The 15,574-nt window shown below is 43.6% G+C and overlaps 1 protein-coding gene across 1 annotated transcript in view; it reads right to left on the bottom strand.

Moving 5' to 3' along the window:
• Positions 1–15,574, bottom strand: part of ALK (ALK receptor tyrosine kinase) — a 357,461-nt gene that overhangs the window by 176,364 nt on the left and 165,523 nt on the right. Inside the window, exon 4 of the mRNA XM_054171222.1 lies at positions 15,215–15,416. Coding sequence (XP_054027197.1) covers positions 15,215–15,416 — 202 coding nt within the window. The remainder of the gene's footprint in view (positions 1–15,214; positions 15,417–15,574) is intronic.

Raw genomic sequence — 15,574 nt, forward strand, 5'->3', positions numbered from 1 at the left:
CAATATAACATCCACTGTAATCCTGAACAGACAGCTAAGAAGGTATTTGGGGTGAGGCCAAGAAACCAACACTTCATCGAGCTCAGCCTAAGGGAAAACTTCATCAAAATTGAACTCTTCCCGTGAAAAGTTCTGGTTTCATGGAAGACAATTTCTGGATAAAAGAAATTGTGCAGTTGTCCTCAATTACTTCTGTGTTTTCAGCTGGATACAACATACTTCATTCCTGCTTTTGCCACATCCCTGACACTCCATCATATGTTATGCCAGTTTCCTTCCTAAGTAATATCCAGCTTCCAAAGAAAGGGAGAGGTTATTTTAAGGGCAACAAGGCTGGTGAAGGTCCTGAAGCACATGGCCTATGAGGAGAATCTGAAGGAGCTGGGGTTGTTCAGTCTGGAGAAGAGAAGGTTAAGGGCAGAACTCATCTCTTTCCACAACTCCCTGAAGGGAGGCTGCAGCAAGGAGGGGGCAGCCTCTTCTTCTTGGTGTCAAGAGACAGGACCTGAGGAAACGTTTTCAAGCTGCACCCGGGGAGGTTCAGGCTGGATGCTAGGAAATATTTCTTCATTGAAAGGGTTCTCAAACACTGGAATGGTTTGCCCAGGGCAGTGGTGGAGTCACCATCCCTGGAGGTGTTTAAGCATTGTGTGGAGCTGGTGCTTAGGGCCACGGTTTAGTGTTGACCCTTCAGTGCTGGGTTGAGGGCTGTGCTGGGTGATCTGGGAGGTCTCTTCCAAGTGGATGTATTCTGTGATTCTGTGATTCACTGACTTGCAACATCTCTCCTAGAACACAGGACAAGGAGAACACACTCTGTGCTTTGGAGCTAAGATGCAGCTTACACATTGCAGTCAAGCCCAGGGCGCTGTCAGAAGTGGAAAACTAATAAGCCATTCACTCCCTTAAAGAAAAAGGGAAGAAACCAAAGCAGACAAACCCCCTGCACACTATTGACGTTGACTGCAGAGGCAAATAACTAAAGAAACAGCCATCAGGATTTTGCAATTTTAATTTCTCTGCTCATTGAAGCTTTCTACTTTGAGGCAATTAAAACCAGGCATCAAAAGCACATGAAACTGGGATTGGGTAGTGATTAATTTGAGAAAGAAATGTTTACAATTCAGTTAGACAGACACAATTCAGATACCCGTGTCTGAGGAGCAGGAGAGCTGGGAGGGGTGTGGGGCAAAGAACACAAAACAAGAATGTGCAGTGCCTGTCCCCTGCAGGGTAGGAACGTGCTACCATGAGCTGCCATGTGCTGCTCACCATCATAGAATTGGCAGGGCTGGAAGGGACCTCAAGAATCATACAGTTCCAAGCCCCCTGCCATGGGCAGGGACACCTCACACTACAGCAGGTTGCTCACAGCCACATCCAGCCTGGCCTTCAAAACCTCCAGGGATGAGGCTTCCACCACCTCCCTGGGCAACCTGTGCCAGTCTCTCACCACCCTCATAGGGAACAACTTCTTCCTAACATCCAATCTGAATCTCCCCATTTCTAGTTTTGCTCCATTTTCCTATCACTCCCTGACACCCTCAAAAGTCCCTCCCAGCTTTCTTGTAGCCCCCTTCAGATACTGGAAGGCCACAATAAGGTCTCTTCAGAGCCTTCTCCTCTCCAGACTGAAAAGCCCAAACTCCCTCAGTCTGTACTCATAACAGAGCAGCTCCAGCCTTCTGATCATCCTTGTGGCCCTTCTCTGGAGACATTGCAGCAGGTCCAGATCCTTCTTGTAATAGGGGCTCCAGAGCTGATGCAGTACTCCAGGTGGAGTCTCACCAGAGTGGAGTGGAGGAGGAGAATCACCTCCCTGGACCTGCTGACCTTGCTTCTCTTGATGCAGCCCAGGATGAGATTGGCTTTCTGGGTTTCAAGTGCAACCAGTTCCTTTGACTGAGAAAACCCAGACATAATGGAGTGGGTCCAGAGGACAGCCACGAAAACGATCAGGAGCATCTCTGCTACAATGACAGGCTGAGGGAGCTGGGAAGAAAAGAAGGCTCTGGGGAGACCTAATAATAATCTTCCAGTACCTGAAGGGGGGCTGCAAGAAGCATGGAGAGAGACTGTTTAGAGAGGGCTATAGTGATAGGATGAAGGGCAATGGCTTCAAACTACAGAAGAGTAGATTTAGATTGGGTTTTAGGAACAGGTACTATGAGGGTGGTGGAACACTGGAACAGGTTGCCCAGGGGGGTGGTTGGGGCCTCATCCCTGGAAATATTCAAAATGAGTCTCAACAGGGCTCTGGGCAGCCTGATCTAGTTGAGGATGTCCCTGCTGACTGCAGAGGGGGCTGGACTGGATCATCAGAGGTCCCTTCCAACCCAGACCATTCTATGCTTCTATTTCTCCACGTCAAAACCTGCACTCCTGTAGCGGAAGTAATGCATTAATGCAGTGCCACTCATCCACGCTTCTACTGAATACCAACCTCACTAATGACCTGCAAGAAGTTCTCTTAATGCTTGACTGTGTCCATTGTATAGTGCCACCTACTTCAGTGGTGTCTTAATGCTTTTAAGAGTCCTTCAGACCACTCGATGAAAGCACTGCTGGAGCTACAGCACCGCTCGCTTCATCTATGTTGCCCTTGCTGTGAAAATTCACCTCGATGAGGCCAGTTTGCAAGCCTCTAACAGGCTGATATTTGTGTCTTCTTGAGATTTTCTGCAAAAAGTGGCAGCTCAGTTGCATGAGGGAAGGTGCCCAGCACTCAGCCTGTGCTGCAGCAGGCAGTATCAGTTCTGGATACACAAATCAGGCTGCTCCGTGCCTTCCCTAGCCTTTGTGCCCAGAACATCTGAAGAAGAAATATACCTGAGGCAAAGGCAAGCAGGAGCAAGAGACAGGGAGTGAAGATGAAAGGAGAGAGAGAATAAGACCTGTTGAGGAGTTGGAAAGAGAAAACAAGCCTGGAAGACAAAACTAGAAGGGAAGAGTGTTGAGAAAGAGAGAGAGCAGAGAACAAATAAGCATTGGGAATAAGCGAGAAGAGGTAAAAGAGATGATGGAAACAGAAATTCTGTTATCCAAGACAACATCACTCTCCCTGCTCTGAAATCATTAAGCAATGAAGTCAACAACACTACATAGGGTTCTTTTTTATTTCCTTCTGGCAGCAAGCTGCAAGTGAAAAGTGAGATGTTCTTGAAAAAAGAAAAGCCATTTAAAAATGGCTAGTGGTGTGGCTGTTGAGAAACATCGGGGTTGATGGCATCTCATTGTCTGAGAGGGGCTGTCTCACTAGGCACTGTCAATGGCAACTGCCTCAATACTGGCAATCAAAATCCCCTATCTAGGACAGAAAAAGTAAGAGCAGAGGCAATTCCCTTTCAAACAGTCCAGATACATGCCCCAGCCTTGACCTGGAGAAATTGCCTCAAGGAATGAAAGAAGCCCAAGCTCCCAGACAGCTGGCTGGAAAAAAACCCAACACCAAAAAGCACAACCCACAAGAAAAGGAAATCAACTTGTGTCAGATGTTATCTAGAGACCTCTATGAAATGAGCCTCTGAATAGCTCATCTGGCATGAAATAATAACAAATTGCAATCATCATGGGTTTGATACGGATCTGAATTGTCAAAAGCATTAGCCCACACTTCTCACACCATGGCCTCCAGGAAGCCAGGCATTGCTCAAGGAAAGGAGCAAAGATGCAAAAAATCAGTTGCCAGATTTGAGACCATCTTCATTCAAACCATGACAGGATCCAGACAAATCACCTCATGCTTTTGTTTTCTGGTGCTGGTAATAGACCAAAGTGAAAATAATCAGGTTATCCATTGCACTTAATGTACTGACAGCAATCCTCCAACCAAAGTTACCTTAAGGTCCCTGAGCAAGCACACTGCACAGGGGGAAGGATTTCTACACAGAGCATTTTTCTTCTGCTAAAGAAAATCAGATTATTTGGCTTCTTTATTAAAAAGTAGTTTGGTGCAAATATTTTGATTAAGATCTTCCCCTTAGTGTAACTCCGTGGTATTCTAAAGGCATCATAGTAACTGGCCACTGATCTGAATGTGAGAGACAGCTGAGTTTGTCTCCTTTACTCTACTGCTTGTCTTCCTTGCTAGATGAAGGGGAGCTATAAAATCTTCATTGCCTTGTGAAAGATTTAGACTTGTGCTGATCTTATGCAGTCTTATGCTCATGTGAAGTTCATCATGGATGGCAGTCAGGGCTGCTGGTTCAAGTCCCAGCTTAGAATAGCTTTGTGTTGTCAAAAGGAACTTTATTGTGAGTCTTTGTGGCCTCAATCCATCAGCATGAATGGCATGTCAGGCCAGAGATGATCAAGAAAAGCTCCAATTCTGTTTAGTAAACAACTTCACTGCTACTATTTCCAAGGGAAAAACCCTATTTAGTCAGTCTGATACAGAAGGCAACAAATATGATAAGGTTAAGGACTGATCTTTATAAAGGGCTGGTAACCATGCTCTGTGACCCAGAGAACTCAGTGTCCATAAAGCAAGCCAGATGAACACACTCCCTCAAAAACAAAGGTAGGGAAAGGCAAGTGCTTTCCAAATACAGTGGGGAGGACTGTTCCTTTCCATACACAACATCCCAGAATGCTACTATGTGAGACATGAATGTTCATGGCTTTGCTAGACTGATTTCTTTTAAGAACAAGCATTATCCAGCACAATGTGTGGAAAAATCTTCTGTCACAGCGCACAAGTCCAAAAATAAGCTGTATAAAGCCATGTACAAAGCAGACCTGTCAGCTTTGTCTGAAGCCTGTGCCTTTGGTGTTGGTGTCAACCCAAACCCATGTTTTTGCCAGACTAGCTGCTGACATTAATGGTTTGATACTGCCAGTACAAAAGAGCCCTTGAGACAGCAGTTTGTTACAGGAATACAATTTCTACTGTACCAGGTATGTGCCACAGAAAACAATCAAGTTGCGAAGCACACAGGAGGTAGCTGTTTGACAGAAAAATGACAGAAAACCACCTCTAGACATTAGCAATACTATTTAACAAATCTGGTACACAAGTTTTACACCAAAAGATCTGTGAAGTGCCTCACAGTGGTGTGAAACACCCCACTCCTCACTGTGCTCCTGCAGAAAGTCCATCCAGTACTTTCCTCGATCCCTGAAGAGAACCTCAAGCTTCTCATCTGCCACCGAAGCAACCAGCAGAGTCTGCATAGTTCTTTACCTTACACCGCCTTCATGAAGGTTTTCTACTTGTCAGTTTGTTGAGAATTAATTTTAAATTCCTTTTGAATCAATCTTTGATTTCTCTGTGATATGCAGAGGTACCTTGTAGGTTAGTGGTCAAGTTTACCAGAGTCCTCTTTCCTGACTGAAAACCACCTGACTTACCAGCGCTGGAGAATAATGGGCACCATTTTTGGTGAGGCAGCAGTACAGACAGTGCTCTTAAAAGTGAGGGTGCAAAGCTGCCTGCTGGGCTTGAACCCCATGGTGCAAGCCATGAAACAGAACTGAGCTAGCCAAGAGCCTGGCTCAGAATGCAGAATCGACTGCACTATCCCTACACAAAGGCTCTTAGCAGCTGGATGAGTCAGGGACATGATTTTGAGGTCTTGCAAGATAATCAGCTCCTAGTTAATAATTTCTCTCTGAATCTGAAGGGAGGAATACCACCTTGAAAATCTTCTAGAAGTACTTGCTGCAGCAGGGTAGATTTGCCTTGGATAAGAAGGAGATTCTTGAGCATTAGTAAGGAAAGCTCCAAGGAAATTGTGCACAGTGATGAAACCATGCTCTTAAGTGGAATGAGCTGCAGAGGAGGTTGCACAGAACTCGGAAGGTTTTTTAAAGGTCATAAAGAAGTAGGAGCAGCAGAGAGCAATTATACTGCAGGATAGTCATAAAATTTTGCCAACAGTAGAATGACAGAGAGAGCTTAGCTTGAGGGGAGCAGAAAAATAACTAGAAACAAAGCTGGCAGTATTAATGAGGCATGTTGCCTAGTCTCTGGAAACAAATGTTGGAAGCATCTTGGCTGTGGGAAAGCATATTTGGATGCTACACAGCACAGGATCCTAAAGAAACTGTAGAACAGACCCCTAAATGAAGGAAGCAAAGATGACAAAATGAAATGTGTGCAGGTGCCTGGGAAAGGGAGGCTGAGTGCTCAGTGGGTTCTTTGCTGGTTCAGGTTTTAGGAAATTGGCATTTCCACACTGACAGAAAGTACAACATGGGAAAGCAGGAATATGGGGCTGTAGGGGTTCGTTTGGGATGGCTTTTAAGAATAGAAGTGGAAATCTCAGGTAGAGAGGAAAAGAAGACATCTGTAAAAACAGGGAAAGAAGTTAAAGGAATGAGAGGAGGGAGAGAAACAAACCAACTCTGACTCTGAAAAGTGAGGGTAGCATAACAACCAGGAAAGAGGAGCCTGCAAATACTTCCAAAGGACACAACCCATGAAAGTTTGAAAGGACAGGATATTTTGTGCCCAGATTTGGACAGCACAGAAGTTGGATTAGGTTGCTCAGAGTGTTCTGAAGAAATTGTTTCAGCCATGGAAGAAATAATTTATATGAAGGAACTTCTGGTTTCAAAAGAATACCCAAGCCAGCCACTTTTAGTAGTGCCCCAACTCTGTTAGTGTGGTCACTCTGGCTTCATTTCTACAGGATCAGATGTGCAAGCCCCTGGGATTTCACGGACAGAAGCAGCTCTAAGGGGGTCACCAACAGGGAATGTGATTATTTGGGAAGCTACAGAGATCCATACTGCACACCCAGCTCACCACCTTAGTCCTCCCTTGCTACAGTGTGCTTAGCCCTATGTTGAAAGCAGCAGAGAAGACTGCTCCCCCCAGGAGCAAGCCAAATTTTGATGACTGATAAAACCTTTCCTCATTTGCTGCTTTTATTTCAGCTTTAAAAGTGGTGGTGCTGGTTTTTTGTTGTTGTTGCTGGTTTTGTTCCCCTCCCCCCAATCAATTTTTATAACTGTAATTGGAAGTAGATGCACAACTTTGGCCTTCCTATTTGGATGTGAATGTGGCAAACATCAATGAAAGACAGCACTGCCACCTAATAACTGTTTGATAATATGTATTAGAAGACAAGAAAGAGCATTTTCCCCACCCCTGCTTCCCCAAATTGATTTCCAATCAGTTTAATCAGGGCTGTAGTCAACTGTAAAAAAATAAAATAATGGCAATTACTCCTTACTGAACTTGTTGCTTCCAAATATGCTATGCCACAACAGGGAATGCATTCAAAATTCAGGTGCTGGCAATATTAGTATCTTACTCCGTGCAATAAATAGTTGATTTCCGGCAAGAGGAAATCAACTGCTACAGTCCATTCTCAGGGGACAATACAGTAAGGCCTTCTGAAGCTGCTGCTTTGTTGTACTTTAGGTTACTTGCAAAAATATGGCATGCTCTAAAGCAAACCAATGATGCCTAGAATCTGCAAAAAATATAAAGGATCCAATTTTATCTAAAGAAATACTATGGAATTGCAGCAGCAGCCAAACCACTGAGAAGTTTAAAGCAGAACTGTACAGATGTGCTAAAGTGGCAACTTAATCCATATAACCTAGTGCTGAAGTCAAATGAGAAAGCAGTCTTTCCACATCTGCAGACATCTGTATAGCAGCTTCACAGTGTTTCACAAAGCTTTCACAGATAGATTGGTTAAGGTTGGAAGGGACCTTAAAGATCATTTAGTTCCAACCCCGCCTGCCATGGGCAAGGACACATTCCATTAGACCAGGTTGCTCAAGACCTCATCCAGCCTGGCCTTGAGGGCCTCCAGAGACAGGACAAGGCACCCATGACCGCCCTGGGCAACCTGTTCCAGTGTCTCACCACTCTTACTGGAAAGAATTTCTTCCCAATACCCTTTCTTATATCCCCTCTTAAGCTTAAAGCCACTGCCCCTTGTCTTGTGATCACAAGCCCTTGTAGAAAGTCCCTTCTCAGATTTCCTGCAGGTCCACTTCAGATCCTGGAAGGCTGCTCTAAAGTCTCCCCAGAGCCTTCTTTTCTCCAGGCTGAACAGCCCCAACTCAAAGCTGTGAAGGGCTCCATTTCACATCACACATTCCGAAGGATTTTGTTTCAGTTCTCCTCACCAGTGGAAACAAACTAGCAATGAACTTCTCAAGGTGCCACAAGCAAGTGTTCTTCAGATCTAGATGTGAGATACTGATGATTTTCCTGCAGGACCTGAATTTCTCAGACCTGTAGTTTAGATTGAATTACTTAAACTCCTGATTTAGAATTCTGACTGAAAAATGTGCTGTAATATTTTTGAGACTGACTTTGGCACCTAAAAATGACCTTAAGTGCCCACATGAATTACCTCAAACCCACACACGTGGGTCTTTATTCTTCTTATGTCATAGACCAGGCATTGCAAAAACAAAGGCTTGGACTTAGTAAAGTGTTTTCTCAAGAAGGAGGAGGAAAGTAAAAATAAAGCCAAGCAAATTCCTATTAGCACCAACCTGAGAAAGACAATTTTTAAGCTTATAGAGCTCTAAGAAAGTAAATTCCTTCTACTAAATTGAACTTTAAGACAGACTGGTGAAGATATTGAAAAGAAGGAAAGAGAAAGAAAAAAGAAAGAAAAAGAAAGACAAAAAGAAGAAAAGAAAAAAGAACAAGAAAAGGAACAACACCAGAACAAAAAATAACCTTCAGACTTCAAGCCCCAAGGTCAAATGTGACAGGTCCTAGTGATGCCTTCATTTATTTTTCTTGACATCTATCAATGCAATCAATCTCGAGTGAAGTTGTTGATGCCAGGAAGGGAATAGCCTATCATGATTTGTAGTAACCTCCCCAAACAGCTGCTCTTTCTCTGCTGGAAGTGCTCTGTGCAGGAATATATTTGTAGCCACAGAAGTACTGGCTATGTGCAGTAGGAGCATTCCATAGCTTCCTTGCTCAGGCATGCATGCTCAGAGAGATATGGAATCATAGAACTGCTTTGCTTAGAAAAAACCTTTAAGATCACCTTTTAACTTTACATGTATACACAAAAGACTTCAGGTGAATCTCCAGTTTAGTTAAGGCTCTAGACTAGCCAAATACTCACAGAAACAGGTTGGAAAAGACCCTCAGGATGACCAAGTCCAACTGAGAAGCCTACTCTACAAGGTTCAGTTCTAAGCCATATCCTGAAGCACCAGATCTGACTGAGCTTTACACACATCTGGGGTTGGTGATCCAACCACCTCCCTGGGCAGCACATTCCAAAGTCTGAGTACTCTTTCCCTGAAAAAATGTTTCCTAATATCCAGTCTAAACCTATCCAGTTGCAGCTTGAGGCTGTTCCCTCTTGTTCTATCACTAATTACCTGTGAGCAGAGACCAGCATCAGCCTCTCCACAATGTCCTTTCAGGTAGATGTAGGGAGCAATGAGGTCTCTCCTCAGCCTCTTCCTTTTCAAACTAAACAGCCTCAGCTCCTTCAGTCACTCTTCATAAGATGGATTCTCCAGGCCCTTCTCCAGCTTTGTGGCCCTGCTCTGCACTTGCTCCAGCACCTCCACATCTCTCTTGTATTGAGGTGCCCAATGGATGTTTTACTCACAGCTCAAAAGATCACACATTGCTTGCAGTCATTTTATGTGTTTTTTATGTGTGTTTAAATCAAAAGATGCATAGTTCAGTACCAGCAATTCTGTGCACAGATTCTGCACTCCACATCCCCTAAATGTGGGGTGACAGAACAGATTACGTTGATCTGTCAGCACCACAGCCTCAACCTCCCTTTGCAAGGGAGTGGAACTTTGTCTCTTCCTTCAAATGCTTGCAACCTCCAAGGGAGTTTGCATGGATGTGCAGGAAAAGACAAAGCTCTAACACAAAGCACTTGCTGTGCAAATGACACAGAAAAATGTCTAAGAGAAACTACTCTGCTCTTGTCCCCAGAGAAAAAGCAGCAGAACAACAGAAGAGGTGGTAAGCCCGTGCAGGAAATGGGGGACAGATGTCAAAAGTGAACTCAGTCCAGTAGTTCAAATCTTGTCCTTTGAACCTACATCTTAACAAGGCTGCCAGCCTGCTATTCCTGCTGAAACAGCTGATCTGAGGATCCTCCCTGCCTCTTTTCTTCAGGGAGGCTTCAATTACCTTCAATCATCTGAACACTACCAAGATCCACTTGTTACATTATTTTCTGGGGCAAGAACATGATTTAGTGATGAGGGAGCTCTTCAGCGAAAGACCAAATTGAAGCTGTGCTGTCATTTGCTATGAGCTTATTAAAAAGTTTGGTCTGATATATAGTATCTCCTAGTACAAGTTACCATTAATAGTGCAGGTAGAGATGGGAACTAATAATGGTAATTAAAATGAACACTGCTATTTTTCTCCTTGCCCAACATCACTTCTCAAAAACCCCACAGATCAAAAGAAATAAAAATCAATCCTGTGTTACAAACTCTGGCCTTGCTGACGAGTTTTCCTTTGTGTTCTCTCCACTCTACTAAGCACATTTATAATCTTACTTGCTTTATAATTACAAATTTAACAGATGGCAAAACAAATAAGAGGTGAAATTAAATCAGTGGCCTCCGTGACAGTTTGACAAGCACCCAGAAGCCAACATTCAAATTGTGTAAGTAACTCTGCTTTGTTAAATAACCAATACACCATGTAAATGCATTTGCTTCCTCCTCACCTCCAGCAACACTAGGAAGGAAGTCTATTAAACAGCAAAAAAGAAAGAACTGTAAGCAGCACCGGGGGAGAAGAAAAATAGCAAGAGACAGCACCCACTTCTAGTGGCATTTGGGATCAATCAGAAAGCGCTCTGTGCTCCGTAGAAGGAATTCTAACAGCTCTTTTGCCATTACAAAGGATCAATAGCACTGCACTGGTCCTCTCCCAAACACAAAGGCATTGCAGGAGATGCCAGGAGAGAGTAACCACATCAAAAATGTATCGGCAGTCAGGTCATCTAGAAACTCTATCACATGCAACAAATCCAATTCTAATGTGTTCCCCATAGAGGAGTCCTACAGATAGCTTAGGAACTCATTTACAAAAGGTCTAACCAAAGTTGTTCTGAAGCCCATAGATTAAATGCAGAGGAAGATCTTCCAGGAAAATAAAAAGGTATATTATTACTGAAAAAAAAAGGACATGATTATTTCCTGAGTGGTAAGCACTGTTGTAAAACAAAAGTTGTCACTGTATTTGCCTCTATTTGACAGCTTCTGCTGTTTCACTGGTCAGGAACCATTCCCCACTATCACTCTTGGCATATTCTTCCAAGTGCCTGTTCCATCTGCCCTATACTACTGCTATGGGATCCCCAACACAAGAGAGACATGGACCTGTTGGAGCAGGTCCAGAGGAGGGTCACCAAGATGATCAGAGGGCTGGAGCACCTCCCCTATGAAAGGATGAGAGAGTTGGAGCTGTTCAGCCTGGAGAAGAGAAGGCTCCAGGGAGACCTTAGAGCTACATTTCAGTATCTGAAGGGGACCTACACGAAGGCTGAGGAGGGACTGTTTAGAAGGGCTTGGGGTGATAAGACAAGGGGCAGTGGTTCAAAACTGGAGCAGGGCAGATTTAGGTTAACTATAAGGAGGAAGTTCTGCCCAATGAGAGTGAACAGGCTGCCCAGGGATGTCCTTAAGGCCCCATCCCTGGAGACATTCAAGATCAGACTAGGTGTGTCCCTGTGATCTAGTTGGAGGGATCCCTTCTGACTATGGGGAGTTGGACATGATGACTTTTAAGAATCCCTTCCAACTTGGTGCAAGCTGTGGATCTTAATCAGACAGCTCTCTTCCTAGGAGCACCAGATCAGCTGCAGTGAAACATGTCAAGTAAGAAAATAAAACCAGTCTGGGTCTTCCACACAGCAATTTCTGCAATAACTATACCCTCATTATGGAACTGGTACGACTCTAGTCCACAGGCTTGGGCTATTTTTCTCTAAAGAGGCCAAAGAAGCACACAGAACATCACTAGTTCTGCCCTTTAGTCTTTGTGTGTGTTGAGTGCCCATCAAAATCACATAGTATTTTGCACACAAAGACACCACCATTGACCCCTTAACAAATAAATACTGGGTGCTCTGTCTCTACCCAACTAATAAAATTGCATAGATTCACATATATTCTACTTAAAATTACCACCTCCAAGTGCTGTCAACCAAAACCTTTTCCTGACTGATTTCACCCTGAATGAAACAGTAATACTGACAGCAGCAGCTTCTTTTTTCCTCTTGTAAATGTAGATGAACTGTGATGACCTTGTAAGATATTAATGTGTGTAATTCAGGTTATGTGGTGTGAAAAAAAAAGAAGATGAAATAAAAAAGAAGTGTAGAAAGACACTGACACTGTGCATAGTTCAAGAGATCAGAAAATTCACCCTGGAATTAATTTATTGATTTGCCACCCTTCAGGGGCATTAGTTTCAATAAAACATACTCACCCTGCTGGGAACTTGATTGTAAGCAATGGCATAGGCTCACTACTGCACATACAAGTCACTGGGAACTATGCACACTTCACACCTCTTGTTGGCAAAATAAAACACATAGAATCAAAGAAGAGCCTCTTGGAGAACTCTGAAGTGCTTTTATTTCTAGCACAGGTCAGGAATTCAATTAACCTGAATCCAGATCTAAAATTCTTATAGAATCTTAGAAATAATTTGGTTATAGCACAGGCCAAGAATTCATTACAAAACAGCAACCTGGTTTGCAGTTTCCAAGACAAAATAAAGTATAAAATGGGACAGATTCCCACTCTAGGACTGCTAGTTCAGTTACCAAGTTTACTGAATTGTTCTTGACTTCTGATCAACGGTTTTTTGATTCCTGTTTAAAGAAAATGGTGAGATTTGCATGCTCTGCTATCATACTTGGGATAATCAAATATTACCACTCCAGACAAAGGGCACAGGAGCATTTGTAAATCCTGGGATGCAGGCTCAGAGCAAAATGCTACCCTATCATCTGTAGTTGCAGTCTGTATGCAGATACTTAACTGCCTCTGTGTGACACTGATGTGGGCACAGTATCAGAGCCTTTCTGCATTGCTGAGCCAGGGGAAAAGAGCTACCACTTCTCACAGTGAAGAGACAAGACCAGAGGAGGAAAAGCAAAGCAGATAGTTACTCCAACTGCAAAGTTTTATAGCACACAAGAGTACTAGGGACTCATCCATACAAATCCATCACAGCCACAGGTACATCCTTATTACTCTTATGTACCACAGAAATGCTGTTGGGAAGGAAACTCTGTTTCTTGAAAGAGTGTGGGATAGAAAAGTTACAACCAAACTCACCTTCTCTACAAGCACAGCTCCTTACACCCAAACCCAGCTTCTCTACAAGCGCAGATTCTCTTCGCTGTGGTGACAATCTCCATCTACCACACACTGCTGAGCTCCCCATGCTGTCTCCAGCAGATGGCAAAGGTAGGAATTTGTCAGGGTAAAGTGATCTTTCCCTTCCCTTCAAGCCTCCTTACATTTAGCACTTCCTTGTGTTCCTGATGATTTCTGCCCACACACAGATCCAAGCTAGAGCTTCTCCATGCAGCACAGCAAAGGATTTTACACACAGCAGTGTTCCCTGCAAGTGCCAAGGAATGGTGGCATTGCCAATGCAGGAGACACTTTGCACAAAGCATGTTTATTAGCTGTGACACAGAGCACAGCATTTGTAAAGAGCTAAGGAAGAAGACAGCTGCTGCAGCTCCCCTAATTACCTTTCCCCAGACATCAACAGTAATTTACAATTTGGATGGTGTTGCTGGAACTAAGTATGATCTAGACTCACACACAAGCTCTCCTCCTCACTTTTATAGGCCATGTGTTACATGAGAATTAAAATGATTCAGACTGTTTCTATGAGTTAGGTTATCTCCTGTAAGGTTGGGGTTTGTTTTGGTGGGGTTTTTTGTGCATGTTTTGCTTTGTTTGTTGTTGGTTGTTGTTTTTATTGTGCATCCTCCTTTTGCTACTGGAAAATACAGAACTTGCTGCAGACAGTAATCAGATAATCACATCTTGTTACAAGCACAAGCCAGCAGGACTCGCTATTAGAAACTCTCTATCACAACAAAACAAAGACCATTTCAGATGCTTAGCAAAAATAATGCTTCTTAACTTACATTTCACAGCACAAGTAACAACAACAACTGCAAAACCCCAGTACACAGAACAGGTACAACACCAGCCCCACAGGCAGCCACATTCAGTTTGGCGTTACTCTACTGCTAGAACATTCTGAATTTTTCACTGTGATCAGCTCCTGTTGTTTTGCTGCTAATTGAAACGCTTAAGGAATGCACAGATAGTCTGACAAGTTAAGGCATAACCAACAATTAATTGTAATTAATTAATAAATTAGCAGCAATTAAAAATAATAAATAATAAAATTTAAAATTAAAATTACTTGCACAAAGAAGATTAAACCTTTCAAATAGCTGCACCCTTGGAAGATCAAAACTCTTCCTCCTCTGGTGGTACCTCTGAACTGTTTTATTGACGAGGGAAGGCACTGAAAAACCCCAACAAAACCACAAATGCAGGACAACAGTTAAAATATAAGCAGATACATGAACCTGCAAAGGCTCAGTAGTAGGCACTCTGAGCCCAGTGGTGCCCTCAGGGAAAGAAGTAGGCAGCAGAAATCGGAGCGAACTAGACAGGAAGGTTTTAAAATTAGGATGAGTATCCACACTGTGTCTGTACTCGTAAGAACTGAGAATAAAGAGACACAGTGTTATGTGGGGCCAGTAGTTTGATGATGCTTTGTATAATAAAATCACAGAACCATTTAGCTTGGAAAAGGCCTTCAAGGTTATCAAGTCAAACCATCAACCCTACTCTACCAAGTCCACCACTAAGCCATATCCCCAAGCACAACATCTACAGGGCTTATAAACACTTCCAGGGATGATGACTCAACCACCTCCCTGGACAGCCTGTTCCAGCATCTGGCAACCCTTTCAGGGAAAAAACTTTTCCTGATGTCCAGCCTAAACCTCTGCTGGTGCAGCTTGGGGCCATTCCCTCTTGTTCTATCACTAGTTACCAGGGGGAAAAGACCAACATCAACGAGAACCAGTCTCTAGCTTCTGCAATAATTCAGACCCATGCAAGGCAGGCATCTACTTGCTGTGGTGTCCTGCTCTTCGTAGACACACAGCACACATTTTGTGGCTGTCCTGCTAAACAATCACAACTGGAACTGTAAGTCAAGCGAGAGGATGAGACTTACCCATGTTTCTCTGGTCCCTCCACTGCTAAGATTTCACCGCTGCTTTCCTCAATGGGAAGGACACGAGCAATGTATTCTCCACTCTGCTGGTGAAACTTAAAAACAGCCACTTGAACCACACAATGGTCGCTGCTGCTTCTTAGCCAGGGACTCAGGATGACAGGGATTGGCCTCTCTGATGCATTGAGAAACAGAAATGAACCTAGAACAGAGGAGGCAACAAGAAAGCTTTAAGAACAAACCAACCAACAACCCAAGAAGCCTGACAGAGCACAGATGAATACAGGTAACTGTATTCAACTGTGGCTCACTCTGTGACCCTTCCACACCTCCCACAGAATCACAGAACATCAGGGGCTG

This window comes from Dryobates pubescens, chromosome 2 (genome assembly GCF_014839835.1).
Source record: "Dryobates pubescens isolate bDryPub1 chromosome 2, bDryPub1.pri, whole genome shotgun sequence".
NCBI lineage: Eukaryota > Metazoa > Chordata > Aves > Piciformes > Picidae > Dryobates > Dryobates pubescens.